This window comes from Heliconius melpomene, chromosome 19, assembly GCF_056956725.1.
Source record: "Heliconius melpomene rosina isolate 202511_hmr_F chromosome 19, ASM5695672v1, whole genome shotgun sequence".
Lineage (NCBI taxonomy): Eukaryota > Metazoa > Arthropoda > Insecta > Lepidoptera > Nymphalidae > Heliconius > Heliconius melpomene.
Window position 1 is genome coordinate 6164141 of NC_140407.1, and position 24746 is coordinate 6188886.

At 31.1% G+C, this 24746-nt stretch overlaps 3 protein-coding genes across 4 annotated transcripts; 1 reads left to right on the plus strand and 2 right to left on the minus strand.

The window, feature by feature from the left end:
• Nucleotides 1–114: 114 nt before the first annotated feature.
• TBC1d7 (TBC1 domain family member 7) lies at nt 115–3914 on the minus strand. The gene is made up of 6 exons (XM_085203262.1): nt 3542–3914; nt 2980–3176; nt 2236–2414; nt 1621–1716; nt 1054–1183; nt 115–767 (listed from the first exon to the last, which is right to left on the minus strand). The coding sequence occupies exons 1-6, from the start codon at nt 3726–3728 to the stop codon at nt 672–674; spliced, it is 885 nt and encodes a 294-aa protein (XP_085059388.1). The 5' UTR covers nt 3729–3914; the 3' UTR covers nt 115–671.
• A 283-nt stretch (nt 3915–4197) lies between these two features.
• On the plus strand, nt 4198–15360 carry LOC146528506 (uncharacterized). The gene is made up of 17 exons (XM_085202830.1): nt 4198–6364; nt 6435–6634; nt 6984–7263; nt 7867–7980; nt 8361–8538; nt 9151–9289; nt 9866–10025; nt 10241–10379; nt 10687–10778; nt 10912–11352; nt 11442–11644; nt 11936–12092; nt 12998–13189; nt 13477–13701; nt 13987–14085; nt 14458–14657; nt 14824–15360. The coding sequence occupies exons 1-17, from the start codon at nt 4309–4311 to the stop codon at nt 15265–15267; spliced, it is 5319 nt and encodes a 1772-aa protein (XP_085058956.1). The 5' UTR covers nt 4198–4308; the 3' UTR covers nt 15268–15360.
• Nucleotides 15361–15836: 476 nt separating this feature from the next.
• On the minus strand, nt 15837–24584 carry Hr96 (Nuclear hormone receptor HR96). 2 transcript variants are annotated; one of them, XM_085203218.1, is made up of 9 exons: nt 23584–24584; nt 21366–21497; nt 20252–20360; nt 19803–19913; nt 19288–19410; nt 18966–19049; nt 18571–18640; nt 18428–18486; nt 15837–18269 (listed from the first exon to the last, which is right to left on the minus strand). In XM_085203218.1, the coding sequence occupies exons 1-9, from the start codon at nt 24327–24329 to the stop codon at nt 18069–18071; spliced, it is 1635 nt and encodes a 544-aa protein (XP_085059344.1). In that variant the 5' UTR covers nt 24330–24584; the 3' UTR covers nt 15837–18068. The 2 variants fall into 2 exon arrangements, with proteins under 2 accessions (XP_085059344.1, XP_085059342.1); XM_085203216.1 differs by having other exon boundaries at nt 18428–18640; nt 23584–24583.
• Nucleotides 24585–24746: the final 162 nt, after the last annotated feature.

Below are 24746 nucleotides of genomic sequence, written 5' to 3' on the forward strand. Positions count from 1 at the left end.
ATAAGTCATTTCTGAAATTTCAAATTATTCAAGTACACTTAAATAATACTAAAATTAGTTTTTTTCTATATAATAAAAAATGTACAAGGTATAATATAGAACTAAAACCACAAATAATAGAATAACTTTTATTTATTAATTTTAGAAAATCACTTAAAATAATTTTAATAAAAAGTTTTCTGGATATCATTTATTCTTAAGTCATACAATGTCATATTGGTCACATATGACTTACGACTACGTTCTTATAATAAGCAAGCTTACACAAAAATCAATCCGATATCTTTTCTATTCATTAAAAACATTTTATTCATCATCATGTTATACTCAGCTTAGGAAGGATAGCGATTGGTGGAACTCAGCGCCACGCATTCCCTCGTTACCAGAGTGATGACGTGAAAATATTAAATATGTCATTTCTTTGAGTAGAAATCGAAACCCACAACGTGTTCCATTAACGATCATACTCTTGTGCCCCTGCGCCATGACTGATCTTTAACTATAGCTTCATAAAGTGAATATAATAAAGAACTTTACCTATTCACAACTTTGTTTTACAAAATACAGATTATACATATACAGTCCATGTTTTATTTTCACTGCCACAGAGAAAAGTCATTCATTAAACAACTTCTAATGAGGCTTAAGCAACCTCATTAGAAGGTCATACATCATTTCTTTGCTAATTGTTCATTTTGTGGCTGAGCGTAATACTGCCATAGCTCAATTGCCTTATTTGCTACTACTTCTTCACATTGCTCTGGAATCTAGAAAAAAATAATGTTATTTGTTTTTTATCTGTAAAAATAGGTTATAAACAGTATTTTTGAACATTTACTTATCGTGTTAAATTAAAAAAAAATAGCAATTGAGTTTTAAGTAATTAGTAATAAATAATTATTAATTTAGTGGAGTAAGTTGAGTAGGAAGGCAGACTCTGACAATAACCGGGATTAATGCCAGGAGGATGAAGAATCATTTATTAGCTATATATAATTGTCTAAGATGTTTAAATTCCTTTGCATAAAAAAAATATAATATATTTATAGTTACCTCTAAAACACATTTCAGTACTTCAGCTCCATTTTTAGCTTTCAATATTTGTCGTCGCAATGTAATTATGAGTGTAACAGCCACAAAGGACAGTATCTTTGGTGCACCACTGCAAATTTTATCCCATATTCTAAAAAAAACAAATTTATTTATAAATTACGTAAAAGATTTATATAAAGAGCTAATTTATGAGTTTAAACACTTTTTAAATAGGTTGATTTTTATTTTATTATATAATAAACTTCTAAATATAATTCCCAACTGCTAAGGAAGGGTTATTTATTAATATAGACAGTTAATGTTTTTTTCAACAGTTGACTAAACTAAAATTACTTTTTGTTTTGCTATAAAAAACACAGATATTAGCCAAAAACACATATTTTTCTACTATTGTAAATATTTAGGATTATGCATTAACTATTTATCATCAACAATGTTTCCAAAGACTTTTAAATTTGATTTATAAATATCAGTGTTTTAGTTTATAACAACTTCATTGTTATTATAGAAATAAACTTCTTTATAAATCTTCATTGCAACATATACAATTAATATTAAATGACTCACTTGGTAAGGGAAGTGTCATCTAGGACGCCTGCAAAACAACAGTTGAACCATTTGGTTAGAGGCAGTATGTCTAGTGCTTTTACTTCAACCAGGTGGCTGAAAACAATATAAAAGTAAGAAGAAATAGCTATGAAATTAAATTGTATTACCAATTTTTTAAATAAAAAAATCACACTTTCTTATTTAGACAAAAAAATTAGCTTTAGCTTATGTTATAAAATTATTTTGTAAGACTTATTATTCACCTTCAAGTATTATCCCAGTATTTGAGGTCAGTTGTAAGACCAAATGTCAAGGGCACAAGAATGTGACTAAATGCGATAGATTGTGGGTTAGATTCCTACTCCAGGAAATAAAATTTTTAATATTTTCATTTCCTTGCTCTAGTAACAAAGCACGGCGTTGAGTTCCGCCACTCAACTCAAATGGCTCTAAATGGCTTTGGAATGAATCAATATGAAAAAAAAAACAAAAGTTATCCCATATACAGCAGGGTGCAGAGAGAAACTAGTGTCAAAACACTCTATTCTCCGCTTTCTGCTCAAAATTGTATGTTGAGTCGAGAATTATCAATCCAACTATCATCACACAACTCTTAGAATAAAATAAACATACTTATAAACATCCTTATCTTCCTTTTCCAGCATACTTTGGAATGCTTCCTTTAATTTTGGAAGATCTTTCTGCATATTTTGCACAATATCAGTTAAGGATTTACTCAACCAGTATACATCTACTTCATCATCATACAACTGGGCTAATGTTTTAGCTATGGGAAGGAAGGTATCAGCAGACTAGAATTAAATTTTGAATATCAGTTATATTTGAACATACTGTGTGTAGAAAAATGCTCTTAAGCATATAAAGATTTGAAAACTTTCTGTCAACCACTAAGCCATATCTTGTTGTCAAAGTAATGAGGAATTTTTTATATGCTTGTTACTATTTATTTATGTTGTAAATATTTTGTTTTAATTTTGCATAACAATTTGTTCCACATAAAACCTATAAGAACTGTGTTAAGTATAACAGAACTTGCTTGACCCCTTGCTTTATATTGCCAGAGTGGGAAATGAGAAAAAAAATATGGTTATGACAAGAGATTGAATATGGAATTACATGTCTAATGCTGTCCCAATTTGCCACAATGGTGTCTAATCTTTTCATAATTTAAGCAATAACACATGTTCTACTAACACTAGGTAATCTGTTTTAAGTTTATATTTATTTTTAACCTAGTGTTAAGACACTCTGTTTCCCACTAATCCACTAATGCTGATGTTGAGCGGGGTAAGCATAAACCAATTCACATAAGCAATAACTATTATACATAAACAAAATAATTTACTTTATACACACATTACATCCACTGCTAGGAAATTTAGGTGCCTCTGTCTCTTCAATTTCCAAAAGCCACATTGCTAACAGAATTTTCCCCCGTGGAGCCTTCATGTCTACTAAACGTAACTTTTCTACAGCATACAACAAATGGTTATACTGATCTGTTCTTTGTTCAGCTACAAACTGGTGTGAATCTGCATACACTGGGAGAATATCTAAAAAAGATTTTTTAAGCTTCATGATGTTAATATATCATTTAGACACTGTATTGAGTGGCGGAAGTTGCTACTATTGAATTTGTTACCAAAACAAGGAAATAAAAGGAATTCATTCCCTCAAGTAGAAATTAAACTCTCAATGACCTCCTTAATTAGTTTTGATGAGTATTCACTCAAGGAAATTAATCTTTATAAATATATTAATTTCCTTGCTCCTGCTGGGATCCATTATTTAAAAACCAACATGCAACAACAGAAAGTACAAAATGTATAGTACAAAAACTACGTTGCCTACGTTCCTACATATCTAAGGAAACAATTTATACCATTTGTTTTTAATTAGTCTAAACTTAAATACCTACCAAGCAGTACCTTCCAAACCAAATTCCTATAGGCTGCTGGTACTGTGAAACGCAAACAAAACTGTTTAAGCTTCACTCTGTCCCAGGGCTTTTCCTTCATCAGTATTTCTAAAGATTTCTTCTCTTCTACACCGCGACAACCGACTTTCTCATAATATGACGAACGAAAGTTCCTTTCATCAGCCATTTTAAACGTGGAGAGAGGAGAGGCAATCAATAACAATACGTGGGAAATGCGTTTCACACGACGTCCATATTCTACTTTTTAAATTAAATAATTCGTAAAATAAGATCTTTCATCTTATGCGGTAGATCTAATATATTTTTCGTGTTGACAAATTATTGATATTGACTTTGACATTTAAAAACAAAAGTGATGTATGAAAATTAAATATCGAAAGGATTTTTATTATCTATGTATTAAACCAATAACATAAATAACATTTAATTTAGTGAAAAGCGATATTATTTATAAAATATATATATATTAAAAAAATGTAGGTACCTTAGACTTCAATAATTTTATTGCAATAACTTTTAAAATGACATCCACGTAAAATTATATTATTAATTATTCTAATAATATACATATTCAATAAAATAAATGAAATAAATATAACTCTAGTAGAATAAATAAAAGTAATGACTATAATGGTAATGTTCTTTTCGATTTTTGAATATTGATTAAACAAAACAATAAAATGTAACCAAGCAATAATTGAAAGACACAAATTCCTTAACACAATAGAACATTTAATGTAAGTAAAATGGAAAGTTCACAATTTCAAGATCCTGGGTATATTGATAAAAAGCGTGCTGAATTACAACATTTTTTTAAAGATGGTAATTTTCCTAAAGAAAGTATAGATAAGATAATTGAAAATGAATTGAAGCCCCTTATCGAAGGTACGGATCACAATACATCCTATATTACTGCATCTGCATCTGGTCCTGTTAAGTCAGAATATGAGGTAATGTCTGGCCAACCGTTCACAAACATTGAAGTTTATAATAGACCTTTAACCAAAGATGAAATAAAAGAAAAACTAAAGGACAATCCTATTATAGAGGAAAAAGCGAAACAAATCCAGATTTCTATTAATTCTCAAAATAAAAATATTGCGGTTCCTTTAGATGAAATACAGTTGCCTAAGTATTCTGAAATGAAGGCCGAGCTAGATGCCGCAGCAGGAGATTTTGATAAAACTAAAGCAATACAATATAAAAATAGCCAAATTTTAATGAACGCGGCCGCTGAATATCGAGCAAAGAGTAAACTTAATAAGGCCTCAACATTATACATAGAAGACATTATGTCCGACGAATCTAATGATGAAAAAGAATTTGAGGCTATTGATAAAGCTGTAACAGAGTATACTAACAAGTCTTATGAAACAAGATTTCAGGAAACAAAGGAAATGTTCCAACAATTAGCTGACAAATATGAAGATCCCAATCACAAAGAAAACGATAATATTAATTCAAACAAGATGAAAATAGAAGATCACCCAATTTTAAAAGAATCTTCGTATTGCCTAATTCAAGCAAAAGTAAGACAATCACCCATGGAAATGGTGAAAGAAAGCTATGCTATAAATGAAGCATTGAACATACCAATAAAGGATAATAAGTTCAAGCCTCAATCCAATAGTGAAGACGAAGTACAAATAAAAAAGAATAAACAAAGCAATGTAGCTGAACCACTTATAAGCAATTTCGAAACAAAACTTAAAAGTACCGAGAAATGTCTTCAAGATATTAGTAGTATTTTAAATCAAAAACCTTCAACTAAGAATTGTGGATCCGTAGGATTGGATGGACCAAGTTTAGATTCAAATAATACAAATGAAGTAGAAACTACAGGTTTAGATTCAAATAATGCAAATGAATTAGAAACGTCGCATGTGGAGGAACAAAACAATAGAACAAATTATGATATGATACAAAATGCTCTGCAAGATATATTTAAAATTGGTAGAACGGAAAATGCCGAAAATAATGATTTTGAATATAGTGAAATGAGACATCTCGCAAGAAACATAGTTGAGGGGGCAGAAAATTTAAGCACGTTGATTAAAGAAGACATAACTAATAAGCTCAATAGTATGAACGAATTACTGAATGATGTAAATGAAACTTTAGAAAACTCTAGAAAGTCCAATCTCGCATATCAAAAACTTAAAGAAGAAGGCGAAGCACGTAAGCAATGTAAAATAATAGTACCAGTTAAAACTACACAAATCGATGATAGCCGAATAAATGAAATAAAAGATGACAGAATTAATAAAAATAATACTGTTACTCAGCTGGAAATAGATGATATAAATAATGCAATTAATAAACTAAATAATGAAATTCAAAATCACGAAACAAGAGTTAATATATGTAAATCTAATTACGAAATAAGAAACAAAGAATGTCAGGATTTTATGAAAGAAGTCGATGGGGTGTTACAGAAATCTCACGATATTTTACATCCAAAACCGAAAGATAATAAAATTGAATTAGCTGAAGTATCTCAGGAAGTTAAAACAACAAACGACAAATTAAATATGATTAAAAGAGAAGAAGTCGAAAGAAACAAGAAAATTGATGGACTTTTGATCGACATTAAAGATAAAATGAAAGATAATAAAGACGTTTTACGTCTTGCAAATAGTTTATTGAGACGCGAAGAAAAGAAAAAATTAAGAGCGACTTCTAATATTCAAGAATTACCAGAAATGGACGAAAAAGCTAAAGGTGATTTTATGAGGGATGATGAATTGAAAGACAATGTAGAAACCAAAGTATCTGAAATGCCATCGCTTGAAATAGTCAGAGGTAAGTACCTATTTGGTTGGTAAGTTTACAAGAAATAAGTCTAAATTTTAGTTAATATTTTGTTTCGCAGATTCCGCAGAGAACGAAAAAATAAAGAAAGAAGTGGCTGAAAAAGAAAAACAAAAACAGTTTCAGTTGAAAATTGACAAAGAATTGGAAGAAATTAATCGAGGTCCAAGAATGACTAAGGAGTTTATAAGGAACCATTGCAAACAACACAAGTTGTACTGTACACCTTATTTAAATGATATTCTGTACCTACATTTTAAGGTTAGTATAAAATATAAATCAATATCTACTCGTACCTATACGTTACTTATAATTTACCTATACGTTGAGTATACTGCAATACAGCTAATGAAGCGCAGTTGCATTGTATAATGTATCCTGATTGGAAACGCAACGGTTGTGGGTTCGATTTTTAACCAGAGAAGAAAGTCAGTGGGGCCTTGTCAGTGTGGCTACCCTCGCCACGCATTGTCTCGATTTGTTAGGGAAGTGGAGAAGTGTGTTTGACATTACAAACTATTATAAAAATTAAAAATTAAATTATTATTACTTTTAAAGTAAATTATTATTTAACAATTTTAAATATTTATATATTTATTTTAATATCTAGGGATTTTCTAAAATTGAAAACTTGGAAGAATATACGGGACTCAAATGTATATTTCTAGAAAACAATGGCATTCAAAGGATCGAAGGTCTCGACACGCTCTCTGAATTAAAATGCTTGTACCTTCACTATAATGTCGTGAGGAAAATTGAAAATTTAAATGGATGCCCAAAATTGGACACCCTGAACTTGGATCACAATTTTGTGACTAAAATTGAGAATTTAGATGTTGTTCCCGATTTGCACACGCTTAGTATAAGTCATAATATGCTGGCAACAGTCGGTGCGTAAGATCTTTTTATTTACTCATTCTTTTATCAATTTATTAGACAAATATTTAAATGTGGCGCAGGCGCGTAAACGCGACAGGTTGTGGGTTCGATTCCGACTTGAAAGAATAAAATATTTAATATTTTCATTTTCTAGATCTGGTAACCGCTGAGATTTGCCACGTAATATGCAATGCCTCCAGAATTAAAATGGAAGCAGAGGATCTTAATAATAGGTTCTTAGGTTTCCTACCTACGCTGCTATGTGAGTGATACAGCGTGAAGCTAGGTAGGTTCACGCTATATCTCGCCTATATCGCCCCTCACTACGCCATATCCCGAAGATTGAGCTTAACGTGGAGAACAGAATAACGCTAGGTTCCTTCTGCCTACTCTGTTATGAGGGAAAAAGCGTGAAACTGCATTTATCTTTGTATAGACACTATTAACAGAGAATATGCTAGTAACAAAATTTGTGTTATTTGTATAATTTCAACGTTATTTAAAATGTGTAGCTTATTGGTATAGGACGCTTTGCCGCAATAGGTGCAGATTCAAATCCAGATAGTTTTAAAATCTTATAAAATAATATATTTATATAAATACAATATTTCCAGATGACTTAGAACATTTGAAGCATTGCAAGAACTTGTCAGTCCTAGATCTGTCATATAATCGTTTAGAAGACCCGCTTATTGTGGACGTGTTACAGGATATGGCTACGTTGAAAGGTTTGTTTTGAAATATCAGAAACTGTATTTTTTGTACCAAAAATAATACGTCATGGCGTCATTGTAAAAAGAAAAAAAAAACAAACAAACAATGCCTGCAGAGAGGATAGTCTTAAAAATCCATCAATCCGTAGCGCAGCGTCCATTTCCTTGTCCGCAGTAAACGTCTTGGTAACAGGTTCGATTCTCCTTTAAATTACTCGCATTCCTCGCACTCTGGCAATAACTATTGTGGAGTTGACTGTCTTTAATTATGTCAAAAAACTGAGAACAAAAGGTGTCACCACTAAACCTATGCTACCTTCTTGCCATGTGGGATCTTTATTCCACATAGCTTGGAGGTCAAATGTCAAATGGTTTTAAAAACAATTAATTTCTAGTTCTCGTCTTAACCGGAAATCCAGTAGTACGAAGCATACCAGCGTATCGCAAAACGCTAACACTACGTCTCAAGGAGTTGCTAAACTTGGACAACCGCCCCATATTCCCGCGCGACCGCGCGTGCGCCGTCGCGTGGCAGAGGGGGGGCGTGCAGGAGGAAATTGCTGAGAGAAGACGGTAGGGTAGACATATCATTTATATTGCTTGTTCAACATTTAGCTAATGATTTGGATAGTTTTACATAAGATTTTTTTTACTCAAATATTTAGAAACGTATAAGAATTAAAACGTAGATCGACTCAAACCTGCGCCTTTATTTACTACCAGACAATTTTTTTATTAGCTTCATGCATTTATCAGGGTAAGTTTACCTTGTCTAGTACCAAGGCAAAGCGAAGGAAATGAAAATATTAATATATAATAATTTATTCCCCCGAAATCGAACCCATAACCACGCACTTGTGCTACTGCGTCACGACGGTGCAGATTCTTATGATTTTTGGGATGGGCTCTAGCTAGAGAGATTTTTTGCATAAAGCCTGAAGGTAGTGTAAGTTAAGGCTTCGTTATTTATTATGATTATTATGATTACATTTTTAATGAATTGGCAAACATTATGACATGACTAAGACTAAGATACAATAAAATATTGATAAACTTTGAATGAATGAAATTTTATAGTTCATAATTAGAGGCATGCGTTCGAGTCATACAAACTATAAAAATAAACTATGCAAAAGTTTTGTACGTTTCTAAATGTTTACCAAACATTATATTTTTTCATCAAAGTTGGATAGCTAAAGATCAAGAAAAGGTGATGGAGAGCGTCCGCTACTTAATAAAGATGAGAGATGAGAATAAGGCACGTCGAGAGGCGCGGGAGAAAGAGGAAAGAGAGAAGATGGGGCTTCCTGCAATAGAAGATAAGGTTTTTTCCGTAAGGTTTTTTCAAATGGAGCGAGGAGCGAGGATTTCGTACCAATTTATGTACCAGGGCCGTAGGTCAACGAGAAAATTAAATCGAGAAACTTAAAGAAGCCAAACTTAAGTTTGCTGGCATTTGTACTCGTTTTGTATGAAATGAACTACAAGCTTGTAATAGTTCTTTTTCTATGAACTGCATATATATTTTCTCAATATAAAATATGTGAAATTTCATAACTTTCAAAACTAAAAGAGTTTATAATTACGCGTTGAATTTCTTACGAAATGTAGCAAAAATGTTCGGAATCTTTGATTGCGTTGACTTAGGTGCTTAATTTTTTCTTTGATCCAAGGGAACGTGGACTTGAATATTTGATATTAACTTTAACTTGATACGTTCACGCGATCTAGACACACGGACTCTTCTCTTGACACACGGACAGACGGACAACAGAGCGATCTTATAAGAGTTATAAGATACATTCAATAGAAATATTGTTTATAATTGAAAATTATTAAATTTTAACTACATAGCATAAAAGGAAGTAGCTTTTTAAATGTTTAATCTAATGCTTTACAGGAAGAAGAAAAAGAAAGCAATGAAATTGGCAATCAATTAGAAGAAAACACCGATGAGTCTAAGAAATATAAAAATGGTATAGTAACAGACATGTTAAGCGATACAGAATCTGATACTACGAGCGGAAGCGATTCAAGCGAAGATGATTCTAAATTGCAAGGTGATTAAAAGAAAAATATTGTACTTAAATTTAACTACATGTATAATTAACTTAGTATTTAATAAAAAAAATATATTAACATTGTAGCGGTCGTCTTTAGATGTTTTTGGGTTCTTTTGCTTAAGCAAATATAAATATGTAATTTTCCGTTATGTTCATAATAAAGTAAATAAAGATATGCAACTAAAAACAATACTTACATATACATATTTTAGAAGCTGAAACTGCAAAAATAGAATGGTCACAAGTCGATCGTGGAAAGCATCTCATTCAAGAACTGAAAGATGAACAAAATGTCGAAGAGGAATGGAGTGGATTTGGTATTGGTACTAATACGAGGCAGTCAGGCGACAGGTGAGTTTCAAATTAAAACTACAGCTGCAACTAAACAATTTCACGCTTTTTCCTGCATGGCAGGTTAGGCAAAGGGGACCTAGTGCTAAGAGAGACACTCCTTTTCCCCACGTAATTTTCCAGATATTGCGTGTAGAGTGGTGGAACTCAATACTGGCCTTTTCTCTTCTTACCAGGGTAAAGAAACAAACATTATTAATTCCTCCGAGTGGGAATTTAAATTGATTATAGTTTGTCACCTAAAAAACAACAATATAAACATTTTAGAAAATATATATAACTAATTTCTTATTTTGTATACTTTTAGGAATACATCGACAGAAATTTGTACTATAAATAATTTACTGTTTAATCAACCATCGCATACCGGAAATAAGAGAGCATCTCAAACATTTAAAGGTAGCTTTATTGCCATAAGTATAGAATATTAAATTTTAGTTTAGTACAATTATATAATTATATCTCTGTATACTTGTTTGAGCAAATAAAGTGTTTACGGTTTATTAATTATGGAAATGTTTTTATACTTCAGAAAGAAAAGAAAAATCTGAGCAAGAAAAAGATAAATTCGAAAGCACAGAATCTCTTGATAATTTTAATGCTAAAAAGAAACCATTAATTGAAATTATTGAAGAATATAATAAAAGATCTAAAGATGAGAACAAAGTTATTGTGGAGCACGTTAAAGAATGTAGCGGTATCGTAGAAGACGGCGACCTAATAATAGATCACGATAGAAAGCTAGCTTATGAAAAAGATACTAAGCAATCTAGTAAGATAAGAAAACGTATACAAATAAAAGAAATAAATAAAAATTGCGATGACTCAAAAGAAAACATGAATGAAAACTGCGAAAACAATGATAATGATGATGTAAAGTCAAAAGAAAGTGAAAATGAACATAAAAATAACGAGCAGCAGGATACTTCAAAAGAATCTTCAAGTACAAATAACAATGATGGAAGACAGGAAAGTATGGAGTTTATTCATTTTAATATAAAATTTATACGGCGTTAAATTCTTTAAAAAAGTGATATGGCCATAAATTAAAATATTTTTTAGCATCACAATCTACAGGTGGTGACGGCGACAGTGTGTCTTTTAAACTTACAAGTCAAGTGCAGGTGACCAGTAAGGATGATACTGAAGATAATTATGACTTAGAACCTAGTGCTGAAGACTTAGAAATATTTGCAGAATTAGATAAAGAACAACTGGAAAGGGAAGCAAGGATAGCGAGAGGAGAACCAGCTGTGGATCCCATGGTAAACATTTGAAATAAAATATCACATTTTGGCTTCACGGTGTATTCCGCACGTGGCAGTGTTGACAGAGGGAACCTGGGAACCTAGTGTTAAGACACTCTGTTCCCATTAAAGCACTTCCGTTCCCCAATTGCCACCGAATTCTGGAGGCATTCCATTTTTTGTCCAATTAACCATAGTCATATTACAGTTAGACGCTCTGTCTCTGCGCCACAAAGCCCTGAAATAATAATAATAATATTGTAAGATTGTAACATGACAATGTTAAATACATTAATTGAAATTCACTAGAAACTCTACGATGCTAAAATAATGGCGGAGTACCACAAATCTCAAGACCCAGCGCCGGCGCACGCGCTCCAGGAGAAAAATTATGTAACTACGTATAAAACTGATAACGCCTATGACAGGATTGCTTTAAGTCAGAAGACTGGAGGAGATATTGAGAGTAAGGATGTTTGTGTATCTTACCTTTGTGTTTTACCCGATTGCGTGACTAAAAAGAGGCTAATGTGTTTATCAGCGTACTGCGTGTTTGTTCCTGTGGAGTTAGAGACAATTTGGTATATTGTCGTTGTCGTTCTGTTTTGATGAAAAATTCTTAAAAAAATGACCCATATGTGTAGATCCCCTCTATAGTCTCATATGTGAATGTGTGATCACATGTTTACCCTCAGATTAGCTATATATGTATACGTATAAAGCAAGATGTGGCACTATGATATGTGGCACTTATTTATGGGAGAGTTTTGTATTTTTAATATAAATTCACTTAATTAAAAAATATTTGCTAGATTCAAATAAAGTGAAACTAACGCATGTTCCCGGAGCTGTTTTATGTGAAAATGTTGAATCAAAATCTATGGGAAATAAAGTTACTTATGAAATCGGAGATGAGTATATTGAATCTCTGTGTGAGTGTCGTAGTTATTCATAGAATTGCAGTTCTAGTCCTAAGGCTGCCCTTAACCTCATTAGTCAATAAAATTTTATTAATTGAATAAGTATTTGATGAAGTTAATATTTGAGGTAGTCGTGGCGCAGGGGCACAAATGTGTGACTGTAAGCCTGACAATTTGTGGGTTCGATTCCCACTCGAAGAAATTTATTATTTAATATTTTCATTTCCTCGCTCTGGTGTAGAGGCAAAGCGCTGTGTTGAGTTTCGCTACTTAATAATGTCCCCAGAATTCGGCGGAAAGTGGGCAACGAAAGTGTCTTAATGTTAACGGAGCGTCTTAACGTTATGTTTCAATTAAACGTCAAAATCCTTCTGCCTAATCTGTTTAAAAAAATGTTATTTTATTTTTGTTAATATCTAAATATATTTTTGTATATATTTTTTTATTTTAGCATCTTCATCCGATACAGAGTCTATACATATATCGGATGACTCAAATCAAAATAGTTCAGAAAGTGACATACTTGAGTCTCCTAAGTTTAAATCAAATGAAAGAATATCTAGACCTACCACTGCTAAAGATCTAGATAAGGATAAGACAGAGAGTTCCAGAGTTAATGATAACAAATCACAAATGTGTGACTGTAAACCTGACAATTTGTGGGTTCGATTCCCACTCGAAGAAATTTACTATTTAATATTTTCATTTCCTCGCTCTGGTGTAGAGACAAAGCGCTGTGTTGAGTTTCGCCACTTAATAATGTCCCCAGAATTCGGCGGAAAGTGGGCAACGAAAGTGTCTTAATGTTAGTCTTAACGTTATGTTCCCTCCCTAATTCCCTCTGCCTAACCCAACCTGTTTAAATAAATGTCATTTTATTTTTGTTAATATCTAACTATATTTTAGTAAAAATTTTATTTTTTATTTTAGCATCTTCATCCGATTCAGAGTCTATACATATATCGGATGACTCAAATCAAAATAGCTCAGAAAGTGACATACTTGAGTCTCCCAAGTTTAAATCAAATGAAAGAATATCTAGACCTACCACTGCTAAAGATCTAGATAAGGATAAGACAGAGAGTTCCAGAGTTAATGATAACGTTACAAGGAGTACTAAGTTAGATGAACGGACTACACCTGTGTTAAACGATGGTAAACAGTAATATAAAAGCATTTTATTATGATTGTGATAGTCAGGTTTAAATTGCTGCATTAATTTTTAAAATCAAACTGGGGCTAGGTATAATATATAAAGAGTCATACGTAGTAGGTTAAAAGGGTAAACTAGTATGTTTTATATAGGTATTGTTCTTCTATTTTTTATAAATAGTTTGTTGATAACAGAACCCCACGTGACGTTTTGTGAAGTAAATGAAAAGGTAATATAAAAAAGACGCTTTTAAATAAATTAACGTCTTGTCTAATATATTTTTTCAGACCACACTATAAGTGCAAATGAAATGGACCAAAACGAAGCTAAGAAGTCTATCATTGGTATGATCAATTCATATGATGATGATAGATTTCCATCACAAGGTATATTTACTTTAAAATTCAAATAATATGAATGTCGTGATATTTGCATTTGTTCGACTTCATTGCCCAAGATGTTGCTATCCTGCAATAAATATGTAGTTAGTTACTTAAGCTTAAACAAAATATCTAATTATTAAAAAAAAAACATCGGATTTACCAACGACAATTAATAATTGAGTGGAGAAAATAATGGAGCGAAAAGCTACTTTTCTACATAGTTAACTCTGTCCTATATTATCGATATAAAGTAAAGTCACAATAGTATGTTTTTTTTAGCTTGACGCATCTGATGCAAATAGCAAGGTAGGCTAGCTAGGTAGCTAGCTCTAGTGATAAAATACTCCGTTCTCCACTTTATAATAATACTTTTAGGTACAAATTACGCCGACATGGCCGAGGACGCGCGCGTCGAGGAATCGGTAGCTACTGAAATTTTAAAGAAAACGATGAAATACGAGGAAGAAGAAATGTACAGGCAGATAGACGTCGTCATGTCTCACGAGAGCAGAGTGGATAATACTACTAATTCTATAATTCAACAGATATCTGATGAACTGGAGAACGAATATAGTGTGAGTTTGTAGATTCGTTTTTTTAGAATGTAATTTTCATCCAATAATAATGTAGAATATACCAGTAGGATAAATTATTCTTATATTATCAAAATTATAACAATTTATTTTACTATCCTCTCTGTCACAAATAATTAACAGTTAACGTTAACTTTATCTCTCATAGATAACGGAAGTATCAAACATACTAGAAACCCAAGTGCAAGAAGCAGAACAAAGATGGCGATCCTCCCATTTCGTGAATTACACTCCTTCCCCCACGGAATCGATTATAGATGCAAACGAATACGAAACCACCTTGATACCAAGTACAAATACTTCTTTTGAAGACACTCTCACTGAGTGTAAAGAGGCAAATCGTACTTTTTGTTTAAATAAAGATTCAGTGACTGGAGAAACAAATGATAATGATTCGAATATTAATGATAGAAATATTGAAGTAATTGATGAAGATAATGAAGTAGTGACTAATGGGGATAATGAAGTTAATGTAAAAGATGTTTCTGGAGATGATGAAATTTTTGAAGATTGTGAAAATGATGAAGATGAAATGGAGAAAATAGAGAACTACACGCTAGAAATGAAATTGGCACTTGGTATTAGTGATTAGTTTAGTTTTTCTTTATTTTGTTTGTTTATGTTTTTGTTGGTAGTCATAATTGTTTTAATTTGCACGAGTGATTTAATAAAGTTTAGATGATGATTTAGATGTTTAATTTTTGATGCAATATCCTTTATCATTTATGGAAAATAATGAGAACATAGTAATGATTCAAAGGAATCTTTGGTTCTGGCCTATTTAGAAACATTGTATAGCAAAAGATCAAAGTTATTACGGATTTTTTTATTGATTTTAACGAAAATGTTGTTTTCCTTTTCGTTGTGGATTTGTGTGGAATCGTATTACCAGGTTGCATTAACAAATGTTTTATTTTAAGACAAGTTGTATTATTTTTGTTTGAAAAAATTTCTTTTTCCTTTTTGGCAAAATCTTTTCTTGTAATTTGTTGTATTAGGCTTTTATAGAGTAATTAAAATGGTGCTTTCACTTAAAGTACATTGATCACTGAAAGACACCTACTTATATACACGAGTAATGTGTAAGACAAGTAATAATATTATTTTCAATATGTTTTAGGGTTAAAGGGTTTTAGTGTACAATAAAAAAAAACAACACTATAAAGTTAACTAAAAAATATAATTATTGCATTAATTTAAAATATATCCGTAACAAATATTTATAAAAATAATTATTTCTATAACGACAACGATATTTACAATGTTTATGTCAAAAATGTTTTATAAAAATATTGTTTGTAAAATGTATACGGACTGTTCTAATAACAACTATAGGACCGCATTGGGATAATTTCCCATGATTGTGAGTTCGTTACACACTCGAGGGAATGATTATATGTAAATTATCGTTACCTAAGATCTGATAAGACAATTCACGGCGTTGGGTTCCGCCACTGAAATACACATATCCAAAATGAGCGGAAGGCGCAAAATATAGCGTCCTTAAACTAGTTTCTTCACCTATCCCGTTAAGATATAATTGAATTATATATATACCCTCAATCGAGATACGAAACCACGACATACATACATATATAATAGAACATCTGTATACATTTTACTTTTAGATTGTGGCCTTCTTAGATTTTTACATAAATAAATAAGATTTTTATAATAAAAATGTTTACTTATATTAAAAAAAATATCGTTTTCAATGAGATTTTTTCATATTGATATATTTAGAAAAATATATTAATCAATTAATATCATTCGGTTCCAAAAAAAAATCTTAGTTTTTATCAAAATATTTAAAATCTTAATCTTTAAAACCACGTCTTACTGAAAAGGCGTTTAAAAATAATAAAAGCAATATAATCAATAATTTTTGGTATATACAATAATCATACAATTAGAGGCCAGTCGTGGTGGCACAAGAGTATGAATGTAAGTAAACACGACAGGTTCTGAGTTCAATATCCACTCGAAGAAATTAAATATTTAATATTTCCATTTCTTCGCTTCGGCTTCGAGGCAAAGGGCTGCGTTGAGTTCCGCCACTCATCACGCAATGCCTCCAGAAAACGACGGAAAGTGCCTGCTACACGCATGAAGATTGGAAGTTAAATAGAACTAAATTAAAATTTTATCAATACATAATTTTAAATATTTTATACTGAAGAGTATTTTCTTTATATACACTAAAACAAAAAAATATTATCTAAGTTATACATACCTAATTAAGAAAATCTACTGAAATAATAAATTTTAATTCTTCCCAAGAGCATATTTCGAATAAATATTTTTCGGTGTAGTAAGACAAATTGCAGCGACAGACAGAGCTTAACTCTGTCTAATAGCCTATAAAATGTACAGAGAGAAGAAGAATGAAGTGAAAATTATCAATTGTTTTAAAATTAAAATGTTTACATTCAATTGTATAGATTATTATTATTAATTTGAAATTTAGAATGCTGTAATATAAAAGTTTCAACTTTTAGGGTTTTATATTAAAAACAAAATGAGGGATCCATAATAATGTTACAAAGCTGAATTGCCTGTTTGTTTGAGCGCGTTAATCTCGGAAACTATATTATAACTGACAAAATCTTATGATGATATTTATCGAAGAAGGTAGGCTATATTATACGACGTTAATAGTCACGTAGATTATGTATACACAACAAGTTATATCCAATCGGCGAAGGTAAAATCATGTAATTATATACTAAAGAACAGTTACCCAACCTCAATAACAGAATTATTATTTTTTCTACCCAAACCACTCTAAATATGTACATACTGAAGTCTGAATGAAGTCAGTTGCGACAGATTACAATTAAAAACAATATAAACAAAGACTTCTATAATATTTTTTCTAACACAAATACAATAAAAGGCACTTTTAAACATGATGACTGATTATAAATATACTTTAAAATTTATGTAATTTCTAATTTAAATCATAACATATAAAATTGAGCTATAATTATAGTTTTAGTTTATTTTATTTATATACAAAATCATTTTAAAACATGGCATAAATGCATTATGACAAAGTTTTTTATTTAAACTTATCTAATTTGGCTGAAATTGATTAAACAATAAATAAATGAAATGAAAACAATACATACATAATATATCTGTGTAAAAAATAATTTAAATATTGTCTGTTTAAATTTAAAAAAAAATGAGATCATTGACAACAAAATAATTAAAAATACATATTTTAACAGTATATTTGTTCTGTTAGAAATTTAATACAATAAAAACAAATTTAAAGAAAACAGAATCACAAATAATTCTTAAAAACTTTTTAATATAACTGTAAGGTCACAGACAAAAAAAATAAAAACAAATAAACACCTATAAATACAAATAAATACCTATAAAACATCAAGCTACGTGGTGTTTTAAATCGAATATCTCCATTAATAACGGTTCAACAGGATGAACGTCTAAATACACTCCGGTGACTTCTTCCGCAAACTTTCTTAGTTCTAGAATCTTTTGTATGAGCTTTAAAAAGGTAGATTTTGCTTCACAACCTGGATATATGCTTTCTAGGTATCTTCTAAGGAGGTAATAATAGGAATTCTGAAAAATAATAATAATAAAAAAATAGTGGTGTAAAAAAAATTAAGGTATATAAATATCCAATAACAATATTATAATAAAGTAAATAATTCAAAAATTGCAACAACAAAAAACTTGAATTTGTGTGTTTATGTGCGTGTGTGTGTATATATACAGACCTGTTCCAATTTAATAACATCACGGTGTACAACCCTCGCCCTGTCCGGCGTGAACAACAAGATGGCGGACATGATCAATATAACATGTTCGTCGGTCCGCCATCTTGGTTCGAAGCTCCTTATGAACGCTTCGTGCGAACGGTAGATGTTACCTTTCGCTAGTTTTAATACATCCGTTTGTATACTGCTGTATTGCTCTTGATTGTGCGGGAGCTGAAATTAATTATGTTAAACATAAAGATTTTAATTAAAAATTGTAAGTTATAATAGAATTGGAATCTCTAAATCAGATATCTGGTCTGGTATATAAGGTGGAAGCGTCAGCGCTCCTTTTACGGGAACAGCATATAGGGTAAAATATTTTAAACTTATAAGATACCTTAAAGAAATTAATCAAGATACCGCAACAGTTTGTGCGTGGGCGAAGGAGTGTCTTAACACTGGCTTCCTGGGTTCCCTCGGCCTACCCTGCTATTTGCAGGATACAGCGTGCAAAACAAAATATATTTTTATGGTAAAAAGTTAATATATATATTACCGTCCACTGGTTCCTCTGTCCGTCGTACGTCATAGTGCTGCGCAGTACCATCATTTCTATACAACCACCTTTTAACAACGCTACCTACAAAACGAAAAAAATATTTAATTGTTAATAATTAAATAATTTATATTAATAATTTAATATTTAGTACACGCCAATAACAATTTAAGTCGATAATAAGCGCATTAGTAATAATTTAACATAAAGTGCCTAACAAATAACTATTGAGGAATCAAACACACAACCATCGCGTTTACAGACCTAAGACCTCATAAAAGCGATTTAAAAATAGTGATACATCACTAAGACCTTCCCTTACCTGATCTTCCTCACACATATTCTTAAATGCATTAATTTTCTTCGCTATCTTAATAAGTCTTCTAATGGCGACCGCTGTTAGATTAACCAGAGTTATTAATCTAGGATCGTGTTTTCCACTGTCCTGAAAAAAATATTTATGCAATATTAAAATAACTTAATTGTATTACATTCACTTGTGTTCAAATCAAACAAAAAAAATCTTATACAATTAAAATTAAAAAATCTTTATCTTACATAGGAAATGGCCTTACGTGAGAGGTCAGCAGTGGCGCAGGGGCACAAGTGTGTGGCTGTAAACATGACTAGTTGTGGGTTCGATCCTTATTCGAGGAAATAAAATATTTATTTAAATTTATATTTTAATTTCGAGTTCCGCCACTAAACACGCAATGCCTCATGAATTCGGTAGATAGTGGAGAACGGACTGTCTTAACATTAGGTTCCCTCTGCCTTCCTGTTGTTTGTGGCATACAACGTGAAGCTGATTATTTACATAGGAAATGAACCTGTTACCTTCAATCCGGCGGTGGTAGATTCACCGATTAGTTGTGAGATATCATCATCTATGGGCGCGTGAAGAGCTTTATTGGCCACTATCAGTTCATTTAGTTTAGCTCTTTCTACCTGAAAATAATAATACATTACGTAAAAATAATAATAATACTTATACTTTGATAACACTTAAAGATAAGAAAAAATATAAATAAATTCGTGAAACTTGCTGTATGTATACGCAACTAGAAGGAATCTGGTAATAATATCTTTAGCTTTGGCAACCATTTTTAAAGGTTCACAAAAATACAAAATCATGTTAAAATTCTAACTTCACTAAAAATTATATTTTTGCGGAATAATTACAAAAAAATATCTATTTTTTAATGAAATTTGTCAATCATTTTAAAGTAATTAACTTATATAAACAATAGTATTACACTAAATTAAAAAAAAATAATAATAATTACCTCATTAAGTTCTCTGGACGAGGTACTTCTACTACTGACGGAAGTATACGCTTCAAATTCCAACTTGATAGCCTCGCAAAGTATGGACTCCATTGAATTGGGTTCTATCCTGGATATAAAATGGTTATTTGTTACTATTAAGTTATTTGTTTACTATGGATTTAGACTAGCTTTCATTTCAGCTTCAACCGCGTGGACAAATGGAAAAAAAGTGGTATGAGTTCCCGAGATCAGCGCGTTCAATTAAATAAACTTTTAAGCTTTATGAGATTGATATAAAATACTTTAGTTAGTTTTTTCTTGTTAAATTTTAATAATCGACATCGGACGCCATCGTAGCGCAGTTGACGAAGAGGATACTAAACATGATGGTCAAGTGATTGATAAACAATAATTAAATGACTGTAGATTGTCTGTATGTTGACATTTACTGAACACAACTAACTAATTTAGAATCAAATCTCACTAAGGGGAAAATTGTATTATTTCTTTTTGTGGTTCCATTTTATTCTTGCAATATACGGCGATGTATTTAGGTAAATACGTAGGAAGGACGTTTGTGTTGCTATTTCGTCTACGCATTGGTTTTGGCGGTATTTAACGCCACGCCTTTTCCAACAATACACTGTAACTCATCGCTGTCTTTACATGGAAGACATAAGAGAATAATTATTATTCGGGACATTTATCATCAGTGTAATAGAGGTTCTATTACATCGACAAAATTATTTAATTTTTTTTGTCAGCTTGTCTGTGCGTTTGTACGCGCTAATTTCATAAACGGCTAAACGGATTTCCATACGTTTTCCCTATTGTATAGGGAAAACGATATGATAATTATTAGATCACGAAAGTAATTCAGATGAGAAAATAAATAATTGTGTAGTTCAAACGGGAGAAGCCGCGAGCGGCGAAATGTTCAATTTCTAAGATAATATCACGACAACGACGATACAAAGTTAGCGGCTTCACATTTTTTTCCGCTTTTTACAGGTTAGGCATAGGGAAACTAGTGTTAAGAAACTCTGTTCCCCGCTTTCCCCCGAATTTTCGACACATTGCGTGCCAAGTGGAGGAATAAAATTACTGTACTAAAAATCAAAGAAAAAATTACCTTTCGACATCTTGTAATATATCCCTAGCCTTATTAACATCTTGACTGGTACTAGTGGACGGTACATCTTCAGCAACTTCTGCCTCCTTACTTTCTTTGAACATTTGACTTTCTTCATTGGTTAGTATTGATCTGGAAATAAAAAATATATAATTTTTACTCAAAATTAATAAAAAAACTACGTCAAAAAAAATCACAAAATATTATTTGTAGTCAACAATAACCTAAAAACACTACTTAATACTACTTTTTTAGAAAAAAAAAGAAATGATCGGGTAATTCTAGGGTGGAATGGATTTATTTTAAATGAAATCAATTTATATTTCCATCAATAAGAGTTATGTATTTTGTAATTACTTCGCTCCGCTCACTGAATACACTTTTTAAGAATGAAATATTTTTCTTCAGCTCCACATTGCATCCCGCGTTAGCAGGATAGCAAGAGGAGAGCCACGTACCGCCCAATTTTCTAATCATTTGCGTGTTGAGTGGCAGAATTCAATGACGCATTTGTCTCGTCATCAGAGCGGGAAAATAAAATAATTCATTCACCCGGAATCTTTGAATCGACAACCGTCGTGTTTACAGTCAGACGTTGTGCCGCTGTGCCACGACGACCACATAATTATCTGAGATAATATTATAAAACCATACTTTGCTTTCATATTACTTTATCAGTCAGTTTAGCCCACAATATAGGAAGTATGCAATTTTGCAAAGCAATAAAAACACTGAGGTCGGTTTTATCATTATCAGTATGTCATTACCAAACAGATTAAAATGATTAAAAACTGTACTATGAACTGTTAAGTAGTTTGGCGTCCGGTATAGGGTACTAATGGCATAATAGAAATATTAAAATGCATATTATAATTTTTTTTTGATATTAAGATAGAGAATATAAGTAATAGTTGATTGGGTGTGTATATAGGGTTTTGTAAATTTCTCAATCAGTGAATAAGATATCACTCAGTTCTCTACTTTTCATCAATTAAGAGTACACGAGTAGTTTAGTATACGAGTGGTAAAGCTATGATGTAGAACATTTCTTTAGTACTGCACCATACTGGTACAATATCTATTTAATATATAACTGTAAAAATGTAATATTACAACATAAAAATTTATTAAATTTTTTATGTATTTTATAATAATAATTTAGTCTTTAACTTTTATTTTGTCTATAACAGGCTAATCTCCATTATGCCTTCATTCTATGTGATTATTTTACTCTACCTACACTAGTAAAGAAATTTATATTAAGACATATTTGTATGTTATTCAGTAAAATAATTGAATTGTGACATCATATGTTCAGACCCTGAACAGCTTTTCAGAAATGAGCTAATGGAAATACCTAACACACAATAAGTATTTATTTTCCTTAAAATCATAGTTATAAAATTAGTACATTACTTACTACATTATATTTAATTCTCATATTGCAATTGCAAAAATTAAAATTAAAAATAATTGCTTTTAACTTTTTGATTTTCTTATTAATGTTAATGATTATTACTTATATGAATAATTTTCGTTTCTTTACTATTTTATTTTTTTCCCATTCAATGTAAAATTCTTATAATAAATTAAGTAATTAAGTATTTTTAAGCACTTTTTACATACAGCTTTATCCTGTAGTCAAGTAGAAATAACTAATAGTTGTGTGTAACACATTCTTATACTGACCGCAGATAGATTTAATTGCAATGAAACTCATAATGTTATGTAACATAACTTTCTTCATCAAAAAATACACTAAGTATTCAGAATATATATTTTTTAATTCTATTATTCTATCTATATTATATGGGATTATCACATTCAACTAACAAACCCTTCAAATTTATAATATTAATATATAATTCCTCTGAGTGGTTATTAAAATCACAACCATCACATTTTAAAGTTAGACACTGCCCAACTAAAATGACCTAGCAGGTACCAGGAGTTTGTAAACTAATGCAGAGATTAGTAGTATAGAAAAATAGCACAATTGTGTGTAATTGTTTTTAGTTATCAAATCCAATTTTTTGTGATTTGCTGTGCTCTTCTCACGTCTAAGGCAGTAAGTTTAAACTGGCGGTGAATTATTTGAACTGAAGCAGTTACCTATTTATTATTTTGAATGACATTATTAAACTTTCACTTTATCCTTGAGGGAAGATTCTACCCATAACAATCATCATAGTTTCAAATTAATAAAAAACAAAATTACCTTATACTATTCTGCTTTGGTGGTTCATACATGCTATCCATGCTATCACACATATTGTATGACTCCATCATTCTCTGCTCATATATAGCTCTGGTTATTAATGTTTTCTCATCTATCGGGTGAACTTTTATTGTGTAAGGTTGTTCCGAGCTTTGAACTGGCACATAATGATTATTAACATACATAGGAGGTGAGTTTATTGAATTTTCCATTTCAGTACTTAAGGGAGACTGGGCTGTGCTGTGCGGGCTACATGTAGTACTATTTAATACATCGTGTTGTACTATAGTATGTTCAGGAACTTGAGGTGTATAGGTATTTGGGTTATCATCATCCCGCCTGCTTACTTTAGAACTAGTCACTGATTCATCAGTCTCAGGTAATTGACGTTTCTTGGCTCTGTTTTCCTCTATTTTGCGCCTTTTCTCTGCTTTATCTTCTTCAGACATGATGAATTCTTTAACCATTCCCACTGTTAAGCATTTCTCTAAACGACACTTTTGACAGAACCTTCTGGTTACAACGGTTATATCACAATTGTTAGCGAACGGACACTTGAATTCTTTATTAGTTAATGCGTTCCTTCGAAAAAATGCTTTACAACTCTCACACGATATAGCGTTAAAGTTATACCCCAGAGCTTTGTCACCGCACACTAGACAAATCTTTTGTAAATTCGAAGGGATTTCCTTTTTAAGAAGATTACCATCTTCTGTTTTAATGTTACTATCACTTGAACTATCCATTTTCACATTTAAATATCGTCATAACTCACTTTGATAAACAAGTTTACTTAAAACTAATTTCATCTAGTATTAAGACTTTATAACAGCTAAATCATTTATCATGTATTCCATGAAAGTAATAATTTCACTCGCGACGGATAAAAGTTTGCCAATTTCGTTGTTATCTTAAGATAAGTGGCATATTTTGATAAATAAAATTCTGTACAATACATATTAAGTTTAAGAGTTAATTGGATGACTAACGTCAGCCTGTGTATTGTAGATAATAAATATTTATTAATTCGAACGTCATTCATTTGTTTTTTAAATTTTATTATCTGTTTTGGTTGAGTAAATGTGTTCTGTGGTTTTGGTAAATTACGAATGACGGTAAAGACGATAATTCAATAATAATTAATAATTATGAGTTTTTGAAGA

Excerpts from the sequence above, each read along its gene's own strand:
- TBC1d7 (XM_085203262.1), bottom strand. The coding sequence starts at position 3,728 with ATGGCTGATGAAAGGAACTTTCGTTCGTCATATTATGAGAAAGTCGGT. Across the intron at positions 1,717-2,235 it reads GAAGATAAGGATGTTTATAA|CCACCTGGTTGAAGTAAAAG; the intron begins GTATGTTTATTT and ends TATTGTTTTCAG. Across the intron at positions 768-1,053 it reads TACTGAAATGTGTTTTAGAG|ATTCCAGAGCAATGTGAAGA; the intron begins GTAACTATAAAT and ends ATTTTTTTCTAG.
- LOC146528506 (XM_085202830.1), top strand. The coding sequence starts at position 4,309 with ATGGAAAGTTCACAATTTCAAGATCCTGGGTATATTGATAAAAAGCGT. Across the intron at positions 9,290-9,865 it reads TTCCTGCAATAGAAGATAAG|GAAGAAGAAAAAGAAAGCAA; the intron begins GTTTTTTCCGTA and ends AATGCTTTACAG. Across the intron at positions 14,086-14,457 it reads TGATAGATTTCCATCACAAG|GTACAAATTACGCCGACATG; the intron begins GTATATTTACTT and ends TAATACTTTTAG.
- Hr96 (XM_085203216.1), bottom strand. The coding sequence starts at position 24,329 with ATGGATAGTTCAAGTGATAGTAACATTAAAACAGAAGATGGTAATCTT. Across the intron at positions 19,914-20,251 it reads CGTCCAGAGAACTTAATGAG|GTAGAAAGAGCTAAACTAAA; the intron begins GTAATTATTATT and ends TATTATTTTCAG. Across the intron at positions 19,411-19,802 it reads CTACCACCGCCGGATTGAAG|GACAGTGGAAAACACGATCC; the intron begins GTAACAGGTTCA and ends TATTTTTTTCAG.